Here is a 13546-nt window from a genome sequence, read left to right as displayed (position 1 = left end):
CGTGGGCTTATATATATATATATATATATATATATATATATATATATATATATATGTGTGTGTGTGTGTGTGTGTGTGTGTGTGTGTGCGTGCGTGCGTGCGTGGACGTGTGTGTGTGTGTGTGTGTGTGTGTGTGTGTGTGCGTGCGTGCGTGGACGTGTGTGTGTGTGTGTGTGTGTGTGTGTGTGTGTGTGTGTGTGTGTGTGCGTGCGTGAGTGGGAGTGTGTGTGTGAGGGAAAGAGAGAGAGAGTGTGTATATATATATGTGTGTGTGTGTGTGTGTGTGTGTGTGTGTGTGTGTGTGTTTGTATGTGTGTGTGTGTGTGTTTGTGTATGTGTTTCTTAACTGTGCTAGGAAACCATTAAACTTCAGTCCAAACCCATACGTGATACACCGTCTCTATAGCTGCAATGGTGCTACATGTTGAAGCAGGCTGAAAGGGGAACTAGAGTATTTTAGTCGTCGAACCAACATTGCTGTGTCGAACTCGTAATCTCATGAACAGGTGGTCGTGAGTTCAGTTCCCGTGGTCCTCAGCGTGCTTCTTGCGTTGGATTCCGACAGCCCTGGCCAGACGGGGAGGCAACCCATACATCGGCCTTAAAAAAAAAAAAAAAAAAATCCGCAACTGACAGGATTTCGCCCTACCAAGGGTTTCTCACTTCCCGCCTCATGGCAGTGGGACATATTTACTAGTGCCCTTACCATAGCGATGGATTTTTCCCTCGGCCCTCTTTTTGACAATTTTTACATTGGGTCGTTAGAGGAGACGGTCTTCAGGAAGCATCAGAATCCAAACCAAGTGACTCGGTTCGTTCAACTGTTCAAGGACAGACCTCCCCCACCCACCCCACCCCCAATCCCCGAAAGGGCTCAACTACGCCCCCCCAGTTAGAAAATAACAGAAACCTTCCTTTCCTAGGTGTCCTTGTAACTGCAAATAGATTTACTACGGAGGTATTTGCACGGTAGTCCAGTAGATATCGTATCGAACTCATGTGGCCATGAGTTCGATTCCCGGGAACTGCTGCGAGCAGTCCTGGCCACGCGGGGAGGCGACCCAACATCGGCCTTAAAAAAAAAAAAAAAAGCAGCATGCCGCAACAGAGAGGGGTAGCTGTACCAGGGGTTTTTCACTTACCACTGCTTGGGAGTGAGGTGGTGAGTATTCCTGAAGGAGGCAAATTTGCGATTCTGCCTCAGTGGGAAGCGAGTGCGTCGAAAGGTACGAGCAAAGTTTTGTCTTGGCCCTGGTAAACAGAGCTTTATCCCGGGCCAATGCACAAATCCCACAAACGCCGAGTTGCACAGAGCCACTTCGTTGTTTGTTGGGCAATAACAGGTAACCCCCCCCCCCCCAAAAAAAAATCGCAGATTCCATCTCAAAAATATATGTACAGTATGTATATATATATATATATATATATATATATATATATATATATATATATATATATATATATATATACATTAATATATATATATATAGTATGTATGTATATATAATTATGAAAAATAAAATCCCATTCTAACAAAGTGAAAAGTGAGAAACCCCTGGTAGGGCAAGCCGTGTCAGTTGTGACAAGCCGCTGTTTTTTAAGGGTCGCCTCCCCATCATCAGACGGAAAATGAACTGGTTTGACATGAGAGGGAATCCACATCCAGAGACAGACACAACGTCGTCGACCTTTACTACAAGGCCACTGGTTACAAACAAAACGGAAAAATAAGATCAATAAAATCATTACACAAAACGTCACCCATAACATTCCTGACACCAAAATTGCTCTCATAAGTTACCAAGTTATGAAAACAGTGAGCCTTATCATCAAGAACAGCTGCCTGTCCCAACAGATACCCTTAAGAACATAAGAATGGAGGAGACTGCAAGAGACCATAAGGCCTACACTAGGCAGTTCCATACCCATGACTACCTATCCCTATGAATAGTTACCTAACCTTCTCTTAAAACAACCGATAGTCTCAGCGCTCACTACATGGCTACTGAGTGTATTCCATTCGTTGACCACTTTATTGGTAAACCAATTCTTGTATATTTCCTTTTTAAATCACTTTCAAGAGGACAAGGTTGTAAATTAAAATATATGCAATGTCGGTGAGTGTAGATACCGCGCTTCGTCATACATCAGTATGACTACAATGCTGTCAGAGCGACTCTCATTCCATCTTCAAAACGGTGCCATGCAATGCCACATAATGGACAAACACAACACCACTCTGAGCAGAGGCGTGCCAGAATTCAACACGAAAACTCTCGTCAAGGAGAATTATCCCCACCTCCTCTTCTTGACCGAAGCTGTCCTCATCATCTAAGAACAACCTTCCAATGATATACGGCTCAAGACCCCGTATTCCCAGCCAATCAGAGTCGCTCTAGCAGCCCGCTACTTTTCAGGACGCAAGAACTCTCATGGTTACCTCTCCTAGTGTATACCCCCCTCTATTTTATTTCCATGTTCTCTTTATTTCTGTATACTACCCTTCCTGAAGATCACCATCGTGTTCGAAAGAAGTCTTGGAGATGTTAAACTTATTCCTGTTGAACGTCTCACCTTCACAGCAAGGTCTTGCTCAAAAATCTGAAAAGCTTCAATGTATATATATGTATATATATATATATATATATATATATATATATATATATGTATATACATACATACCTTGGGCAGTCTTTTACGTAAGTAATTTCTATATGCTAATGGACGTCATTGATTTTCAGAGAACGTTTCTCAAACTTTCTCAGTTTTTTCTTTAAAGAGTCTATAAAATGGATCAATATTCTCATGCCTTTCCTTCCAGAGTTTGAACTTTGAAGAAAAGATCCAGAATGTTAGATAAATATTCTCTTAAATTCACTGACACCGCATGTGCAATAGCATGTGTGTATGTATATATATATATATATATATATATATATATATATATATACACATATATACATATATATATTCGTGTGTGTGTGTGTTTATGTATATATAAATGTGAGTTTTTGTATGTGGTATTTATGTTTGCAAAAGAAATATAGCAAGTCCTAAAAGGCGGTGACTATGACATTGGTTGGTACATTAATTAAGACTATGAATCAGCCAATAACAGAAAAGAAGCCCGACAACTTTCAACTCTCTCTCTCTCTCTCTCTCTCAAAAAAAAAAAATATATATGTATATATATATATATATATATATATATATATATATATATATATATATATATATATATATATATCTGCAGCTGCCGGAAGAAGAGCCGATTTTACCTTTCATTTTTTCCCACGGACCCTAGAATTTTTAAAATAAAAATTCGTGAGTTTGTTTTTCTTTTCATTTTCGTTACCCCTAGGATATTTTATTCATCTTTGTTGTCAACGGCCATTTGACCGTGGCCAACCATGACAGGTATTTCCAAGACCTCTGATTAGATACACAGTGCTGTAATGTAGAGTACTAAGGATAGCATTATCGTTAGAATTGCAATATATATATATATATATATATATATATATATATATATATATATATGTATATATATATATATGTATGTATATATATATATATGTATGTATGTATAATAGAAAATAAGAACGATCATTTCTTCTGTTATCTGCCGTTCTTTTGTTTTTCGTCATTGTTCTATTCCATTCAGATTAATACTAAAGACTAATATCTATTTTATCTTTTTTCTTTCTTTTGTAAACAACTTTTTGTTAAAATATCTATTCCAACTTCAAATACATATTTTTTTTAGGAAGGTCCTGCTTCAGATTTCCTTCACTACCATTTTTTCTTCTTTAGTCTGGGGCACCTCGCAAACCAACGCAACCAGTTGCATAAAACCAGTTGCGCACGACGCTGCTACCAATTGCATTGTGACCGACACTGGTTTCTTTAGAACTCATATCGAGGTAACCGCAGTTTCAGTCGCCTTGATGTAAGAGCTTCCAAAGAATCCAATGTGTCGGTCGCAATGTGGCATCGTAAGCAACTGGTTTCATGCAATTGGTTGCGTTGGTGTGCGAACTCCCTTAATATTTGACACTGGCCTGTCTACTATCCTTATACCATATGTATTTACCATTTAGTCTTTTTCTATTATCTTGATATGCTGTACCTAGTAGTGTCTTCATTTTATTACTATATATTCGTAATGTTTATTTATATAAAAATCCTTCTTGCTGTACACCTCAGTTAACTTTTTTTCTTTTTATATTCTAAAATATCCGTGATAATATTTTATTTCGCATAGATTAATATAATCAAAACATTGTATATTTCAGCTTTAAGTCTGTGGTGTATCAACTGCAACTAATAATTTTTTCGTCATCAGAACATAATGATATCAGTGTTACAACACCATGGTATTTTTTGAGTTTGTAAAAATATGACTTTATGTTATCATTTAGAATTTTGTTTTCAAAATCAGGATTGATCATTGTTAATAAAATGCACGAGAGGTGTAATTTTAATCGTAATTGATAAAGGATAGTGTCGGTGATAATTGATTTTTAGAAAAAGTTTGAAAAGTTTTATTGAACTCTGGCAACCCACAAAGGGCCATGAGAGTACATATAGATCACATAATACATAAACATAATTCCGATATGAATGTATATACAGATCACATAATCAGTCGATCAAGCTATCAATCAACCAATCACTCAATCTACCATTCTGAGTCCACTGTTGAACAAAGGCCTCTTTCATAGCATCCCATGGCTCACATGACTGCACCAGCCTCTGCCACATCACTCCTGCAAACTTCTCTATATCGTCTCTCCACTCTTCTGGTCTCCCTCATTCACGCCTACCATCTCACGCTGTCCACTCAGTAACACACTTGCTCCATCGCTCATCAGTCGTTCGCGCTAATTTACCTGTCCAGTACATAAACATATTTCCAACAGCATCGAAGTGACGTTTGGTCATTCATCAGGAAGTTTGCCTACTGGGACGAGCACATATTATTTGTAGGCCGAGTGATGTTATTTCTGGACTGCAAAAGGCAAATCTGAGTCCAGGTGGGCATATGAGGAAACCTTCATGCGTCTCTATAGGACGCAGGTCATCTTGTGTAGAATTGCCCGGTCAAAGCAATACCGGTGTGTGTGGGTGTGGGTGTGGGGGAGGGGATATGGTACAGTACATGAAACCATTGACACATTCATCAACTGGACTATATGCTTAGCGGTATGAGAAATAACATACGCAACTACTACTCTCAGCGACCGTTGTGGCATCGTGAGAACCTGAACTGCACTTCACCTACCGACCGTATATCCTTGGTAGGGGTCACAACTTCTGTGTAAGATGAAGATTGTGATAACGAAAGAAAATGAATGTTGGTGAGTAGTGAAGATGCTAACGAAACGGCCGGTCTTAAATTGGTCATCACAGAAAAAAAAAATATAGACTGGGGTCGGGCTGTCGTTATGATTGACTTAGGCCATGTTAACACTAGCAATTTCAATGTAAGTCTATGGAGACGTTCACACACAGTTTTTCCTTGAATATGTGGTACCGCCGCGGTTTCCACGTGGTCCAAACCGCTAGTGTGAACAGGGGCATGAGAGTGATTTTTGTCGAATCTGACTGTCGTAAAGTCAACTATATCCGAGAGGTGCCATCAGGGATACATTTGTATCTTAAGTACCGTATAACGAAGTCTTTTGTGACACAAGAGTTCGGAACTGTTACGGGAGTTATTCTTCAGTCAGCAGTACTAAAGTATTTGACAAAAAGGACGAACGTGTGGTATTATGAGAGCTTAGTGTGAAATGGTTATTCTTTTGATTTATAAAGAATAGCTATATTACACGGATATTAAGCACTGAAACAGGACATATGTATTTGAACCATAGGAAGGACTGTTCTGGTTGAGGGCCTTAGAAAGTAAAAGAGGCATCAACCGAATCACAAGCAAACACACACGCACACACACACACACACACACACACACACACACACACACACACACACACACACACACACACACACACACACACACACACACACATATATATATATATATATATATATATATATGTATAATATATATATATATAATTATATGTATATATATTTATGTATGAATTTGAAGCTAAGTATGATAAATTACAGGGTAAGGGACGACCTCACAAGCGTTGCTCCTCTCTTTTATAATGCAATTAGAATACAGGTAAATAAGAACACATTCTCTCTCTCTCTCTCTCTCTCTCTCTCTCTCTCTCTCTCTCTCTCTCTCTCTCTCTCTCTCTCTCTCTCTCTCTATCTCTATCTCTCTCTCTCGATGATGTGGTGGTACCAAGCTGGACTGCTAATTCATCAATCCGATTTCGAGCTTCGGTCAGGGCTATGTTACGAGCAGACACTCAAACACTGGTGGGCAAAGAAATCGGTGTGCGTGTGTGTGTATGTGTGTGTGTGTGTGTGTGTGTGTGTGTTAGTGCGCGCGCGCGTGTGTGTATGTGTAATCGATCGATTAACCCCTCGGATGCGAATCGAAAAGGAATCAAACACGTCAGTAAATTAAATTCAACCTCCTGGGAAGCCAATATTCACGGGCAATAATTGACAGGTGATGAGGAATGTGCCCCTGCACAGTTATCGGTCGAGGTAACGGCACCCGTTAGTTAGGGGCGATATACGAGCAAACCTTTCTACTTGTAACTCGTTCCCGAACAAATGAGGTGCAGTCCGAGCTTCGTAAACGTATTCACATGAGTAAGCAGACTCCTTATGTGAACTATAAACTCTGGCTTTGAATAACACTTAAGATTCTTCTTCGCTGCCCAAAGGACCTCGTTGCGGCTTGTTGTTAACTACAGCAAAGTCTCCTTTACGAGTCATTAAACTCAAAAGGTTATGAAAGTATTTTAAACAAGGGGGAGATGGTGGTCGTTATACCAAGTTCCGGCCCCAAGTAATTGTATTAAGCTAATTGAACTTGCAAACATCATCTGGCCGCATCCGGTGGCGCCGCATAGTGTGACACCGGACACTGGACGAGTTTTGTGTCTAAGTACAAGGCCGGAAGTGTTTTAGGTCCAGCTATCGAGTGCGTTGTTAAGATATTGTGTGTGTGTGTGTGTGTGTTTGTGTGTGTGCGCGCGTGAGTTTACCAAATTATAATATCCAGAATAAGAGTTATGTTAGTGGTGTTCCGCTTTTGTGCTTTCATTGGTCAAACTTGCCTCTAAATTTGCTCAAATTCTTTTCTGTATTATTCATGTTTTCCGTGGAGTAATGTACTTCTTGAATTTTTTTTGTAACAACTTGAATATTTCATTATTTGGTTCTTCTTCCGTTTGACATTAATAGTTTTCTTTGCCGATTATGTACAATCCATTCATAGCTCTGAGAACTATCACCTCTTTTTTTTTTCTTTGAATTTTGGCACTTCCAACTTATTTAATCTTTCGCCATATATTCTATGTACGTTATTTTTGGCTTTTTTTTTTTTTTTTTTTTTTTTACCCTTTGTGCGTGGACCACATCACTGTAGTGTACGTAATCCGGGGCGAATCGGGTTTTCCATAAATCTCCATCATATTTTTGCCCATGTAGTGAAATAGCACTCGTACATTCGTTAATAATGTATATGACTTTACAGTAACATTTTTCACACTGCTTTTTCAGATGACCTTTTTTCGCTTTACCAAAACTCGTTTTTCTAATGGTTTTACTTCTTATTTTATAGTTCAATGGTGGACTCTTGATTTTATATTTACCGTGCTCTGATTTTTTCTTCTTTTTTTTGGGGGGGGAGCATTAAAAATCATACTCCATTTCTGGTTACATTCATATATCATGTATATGTATCTTCGTGTAACATCTTAACATTTTTCATATTCTATTCTTTTCATGATTTCGCCATCTTCAAATAGGGTGACGTTACTTTTTTGCTCCAGCTATGTCGTTAACGTAGATCAAGAACATGACGGGAACCAACACCGAACCCTGTTGGACACCACTTGTTACTTTTCTTCGATCATCTATTTTATCAGTCATAATTATCCTCATGGTTTTTTATTCCTTCAAACATTCCATTAAACCAGTCTCCCTGTATGTTCCAATTTCCATATCAATCTTTTGTAAGATACCATATACCTATACTAAGTCCCTTCGAAGAATCATGGGGTATCGCTGGATTGACTTCGCAGCAAACCAGAGACGATTCTGTGACAGTCTAGGCCAGTTATCAGCATAATTCCTGAACGTCATCTCCGGCTATATGGGGATCATGTGGTACATTTCCCTGATGTTGGTCCTACTCCCAGCGTTGTCTTCTTCACAAGAGACAACCCTCGATGGAGAAGACGAAGAAGGGGACGATGCCCACCCAATTCATGGTTGGGGCAAGTGGATCGAAGCTGTCGAAAGTTGCTTGGAGTGGGAAGGAAGGAAGGGTGTCTGCATGGGAGCTTCCATATGCCCTCAGTTGATAATTATATACCTTTCTTCCAGGTTCAAGGGCACACACTCAATCTGCCCACATTTCTTGAGCCCATCCATTGTTGTTGAGCAAAAACTCAACTAATTGGTATCATATGACCCTATTCTTCTAATTCCAAACCGGTCATCTCTCAGTACCTTACTCTCACGTATTTCGTCGCTCTATTTCACAATGCTTTCGTTCATTTTGCTGGTGTGGTGGTCTAGCGTCGTGGCCTTCTATTCATGAAGTACCGTGTTCGTACCGCAATGGCGGACTGAAGGTCTTTCACTGATATTACAAGCCATTACTGTTCGCTTGTGCAATAGGATGGAGTGTGTACGTGTTTGTGTGTGTGTGTGTGTGTGTGTGTGTGTGTGTGTGTGTGATTCACCATGGTCTTTGGATCACGTGTTGGACTCTTAATCGACAGCTATTTCCCTCCCGGAAGAGAGCTCAGAGATCGTATATGACCGATCTATGGGTAATGCTGTGACCTTACACGTAAACACGCCCTCAACTCTCCGCCCACGAGAGTTGGAGTAACGACTCGCAGCGCAGCGATACTGAAATTATTTAAGACCTACGTAGTGGCAGCAGGGAACTCTACCAACTGTGCCACGAGTTGTGTAGTGTGTGTGTGTGTGTGTGTGTGTGTGTGTGTGTGTGTGAGAGAGAGAGAGAGAGAGAGAGAGAGAAGGAGAGAGAGTGCAAAAGGTCGGAGCATTACCCATTGATCGGACAATGAGCTCGCAGCTCATACGAAGGCGGGTAATAGACGGCGATCATGAAGCTGACACGTGATCTAAGACGATGGTGGTGAGTTATACACACACCCAGACGCGCGCACACACACACACACACACACACACACACACACACACACACACACACACACACACACACACACACACACACACACACACACACACACACACACACACATCAACATCAACAAAATCAGTATTTTCCCAAAGAGCCTCATCTACCCATGCGACTCCAAATCTCAGATGTGCCGTAAAAAGGCCATTGAGTACCCTTCCGCCAATCAGAGAAGAGAATTTATTTAGTAATGTCATTACTCCTGTATATTTTTGGGGGGGATTTGCTACATTACTGGGTTGATTTGGTCAATATGATACATTAATGGATAACACTGCATCATTCGGAGCCATCTTCGGAAGCTCTTTTTTTTTTAGTGTGTCTATTATTTTCGCGTTTTTTTATATCTTCTCTGTAGGAAATTTCATTTTTTAGCCATTATTGTGTAAAGTTGTGCTTAGGATATTTTAGGATCGTATATATCCTGGGGATCGAAGGATTTACTTACGCCTATGGTTTTTCATAGAGGATTTTCTTGTTGAACTTGTGTAAACAGAGTATGATTGAAGTATGGTCGTATGGGAGGGATATTTGGAATTGAAGTTTATCCAAAATAAGATTTCCCATTAGTTTAGATATGGATAAGAGTTATATTGATTTGCATGGTGCTTGTAAGTTTTGTGTTTTTTGTCAGGTTACACGATGGTATGTACCCTTTTCCAGATATATGGAATACGGTGTGTCCAATACTAGTTGAAGATATTAGTTGTCTATTTCTTTACTATTATTTGATTTTCATTTTTTATTGTTTATCTGCCAATTTATTGTTATTTGTTATTTTCCTATGCATTTATTCATTTTGCTTATTATTTATTATTATAATATTTATTTGTTACTTATTTATAATTATCATAATTTTTTCGCATCCGACCTAGTTATGGACCAAAAGGTCTCCTGTCGGTATGCTCCTCCTTTGTAATCCTTTGGGTACTAGTAATGCCTTTTTTTTTCACAGGTTTTGGTGGTAGTAATTAGAGATAGGCTTTAGACCTTTTGTATGCGGTTTCTTGAACTCTTTAATAGTACGGTGTCTTTTTAACCACTTCAGTGCGAGTCAAATTCTCGCGCACAGCATCGGCTGCCATATGTACGCTGCATCACACTACTCGCATTTTAAAATATAAAGTCAATGCTTTATTACTCGTTCTCTTTTATTCTGAGTAATAATAAACATAGAAAACGTGATCAAACAGAATCCAGGAGTAACTCATGCACAACCACAATATATATATGTATATATATATGTATATATATGTATATATATGTATATATATACATATATATATATATATATATATATAAAATCATGACGCGGACGTCAGCATCCTCGTGTACCTAATCCCGCCTCATGACGCTTACGCATGCGTCATCGTACCGAAATTCTTAAGTGATGGGGACGGCATTTGTAATTGCGAAGTGCCTCCTGGTGGACTGTTTCTCTCGGAAATAATATGTCTGGGCAGTACTTAAGAAATATATTAGAAAAATCCATACTATCTACGTGTTAATCGAGAAAGGTTGCAACCCTTAAGTGCAGGCAGAAAAAAAAAATATAATTATCTCTTCCGTCTTTATGTTAGTCTCTCCGGCATTCATCATGCACCTTATTGATATTTTCAGGCCAAGACCAGGCAATTTTATTCAGGTAAGGGGATGAACTTGGTTTTGGATCGACCGAAACCTCCACCTTTTCCCTGATCTCCGTCTCATAGAAATATACCTTTTTTTTTTTTTTTTTTTTTTTTACAAATATCTATGAAGTTTGCCATGATATTCTGTTTCCCCCTTTCACTCCGGGTTACGTTTCCCGTCTTATTGTGGTTATCACTAGGACACATTATTCATGCATGTGGCACAACCTCGATAGCGGGTTAGAGCGTCGCTACTTGCGGCAGAGGTCGAGGTAATGGCAGTTTGATCCATGCCACCAGCGAGTTGGACCAAGGGCATGGTTAATTGAATTCCACCTTACAAAGCCCTCTGTAAGGGGCACCGTCCTAACCTCCTGATAGGGGGAGTTAGCGACGTTAAGCCGAATTCTTCCGTTCCATTTGGTATTTTTCTTATACGTGGTTTTACACAGTCACGACTTCGGTGAGATCGAAGCGTTGTCGTGAGTGGAAGCCTTCATGGAAACCACTCCTCACGACAACGGGGATCAGGTAGAGAGTCTTCCCGTGGCGATTCGTGCAACCTTCCCAGGAAGACTCGACTCTCCACACCACGTGACACTGGTGCGAGAGGATACGGCGAGATCGTGGCGTTGTGGCTGAAGTCGTGGCCGAAGTCGTGGCGTTGTCGTGTGTGTGTATACCACATTCATGGGTGCTGCCAGGCTATCGTATTGATCCCCGTAGCCCTCCTCGGTAGGAATTAGCCCATTCCGTAACGCGTGTCCTTCTTCTTCTTCTTCTTCTTCTTCTTCTTCTTCTTCTTCTTCTTCTTCTTCTTCTTCTTCTTCTTCTTCTTCTTCTTCTTCTTCTTCTTCTTCTATTTCTTCTTCTTCTTCTTCTTCTTCTTTTCTATCTCTTTTTTTTTTTTTCATTGTGAATACCTGCTACCGCATCTCCTCCAAGGCCCTGTTCACACTAGCGGTTTGAGCCTTGCGGAAACTGCGGCGGTACCGCACAGTAAAGGAAAAAATGAGCGGTTGCGTATGAACGACTCCATTGACCATTGTAATTGAACTTCCGCATTTCAAACCGCTAGTGTGAATGGGGCGAAGGGCTTTCACGTTTTAGTGAAAGGAGGAAAGGTTTTCCCGTCGACTTTCGACAAAGTTGGAATTACGTTCACATATCTGTACCTGAATAGAATTGCTAGGCTATGTATCAGCTGGCCACATATATAATGGTTGCAGAAATATTGTTACCTTTTTCATAAATCGTCGGGACGTAGCAAAAAAAAGTATATATGTGTGTGTATATACCGGTATATATATATATATATATATATATATGTATATATTTATATATATATATATGTCTGTATATGTATATGTATATATGTATATGTATATATACATATTTGTGTCATTTTGACAATTGGAAATAAACTCATCTATTGGGATTCGAACCCCCACCAAAGCGGAATGCTTCATATAAAGCGGTGGTACGGGCGGTACAATCCTCGCTTTATATGAAGCATTCCGCTCTGGCGGGGGTTCGAATCCCAGCAGATGAGTTTATATATAGATATATATATATACACAGGAACCCACAGTCGGAGAAAGATATAAACTTCGAATATATATATACCTCCATCGAGTCTTGTGCTCTGTGCACTGTCTGTTCAGGTTGATCAAGATTCATATGTCTCTATTTAAAATATATTCATGACATTTTAAGTATAATGTTATCAGTGTTTAGCATGTTTATGTTTATTTAGTATTCATGAAAATTCTTCTTTGTAACGATGATTGGTTCAACTCGCTGGCGGCATGGGCTCCAACTGTCGTCACCTCGACCTCCGCCGCAAGTAGTGACGCACTAACCTGCTCGGCCAACGAAGATCCTTTGCAATAATATTAGAAAAAGAGAACAATTTCTGGTAACTCGTTGGGAGAAAGAAGGCTTCGGATTGGGGGTCTTCCGCTCAGCAACCGAGCCTCCTATTGGTCGAGAAGAAAAGAGGCGTGGCTTGTTTCGTCTGAGATCGCCATGGGGACGAGTGTGTTCTCCGAAAACTCCCTTGACATTTTTTTTTTTTAATCACCACCACACTCCCACAAAATGCATAGTGGGAAGTGGAAAACCCCTGTCAGTTGCAGCATGTCGCTTTTTTTAAACCGATTTTGGATCGCCTCCCCGTCTGGGTAGGCTGTCGGGAACCAACATGACAAAACTCGCAACAGGTGCCGCGAATCGAACTCAGGACCCATCAGCTCATGAGTTCGATACTTTGTCCGACCCTTTTTTTTTTTTTTTTTTTTTTTTTGAGTGAATTTTGAAAAGTAGAACTCTAGATAGATCCAAACTTCCCTACAGCTAAATGACTTCTAGTTAAAATTTAAACTAGGAACTCATTCCAGATTTCATTTCAAATACTACGAAAAGATTTTTTATTGTTATTATCGTCATTATTATTATTATTATTATTATTATTATTATTATTTTTATGTTATTGTTTTTTTTTGTTATAATTTCTTGATTATTTTATTATTGTCTTTTATTAACTACATTGGTGTCCTCATATCAGACTATGAAGTTAGACAAA

General features: G+C 39.5%; 1 protein-coding gene across 1 annotated transcript in view; it reads left to right on the top strand.

Annotated features, from left to right (window-relative positions):
- The window catches only part of LOC143034858 (uncharacterized), a 63894-nt gene that overhangs the window by 19828 nt on the left and 30520 nt on the right, over window positions 1–13546 (top strand). Inside the window, exons 3-6 of the mRNA XM_076201202.1 lie at window positions 4725–4846; window positions 5204–5320; window positions 5697–5769; window positions 9966–9976. Coding sequence (XP_076057317.1) covers window positions 4725–4846; window positions 5204–5320; window positions 5697–5769; window positions 9966–9976 — 323 coding nt within the window. The remainder of the gene's footprint in view (window positions 1–4724; window positions 4847–5203; window positions 5321–5696; window positions 5770–9965; window positions 9977–13546) is intronic.

The sequence above is a fragment of the Oratosquilla oratoria genome, chromosome 18 (assembly GCF_046742065.1).
Source record: "Oratosquilla oratoria isolate Oo_2021 chromosome 18, ASM4674206v1, whole genome shotgun sequence".
NCBI classification, from domain to species: domain Eukaryota; kingdom Metazoa; phylum Arthropoda; class Malacostraca; order Stomatopoda; family Squillidae; genus Oratosquilla; species Oratosquilla oratoria.
Note: the sequence above shows the minus strand (reverse complement) of the source record. Positions and strands in the feature narration are given on the sequence as shown.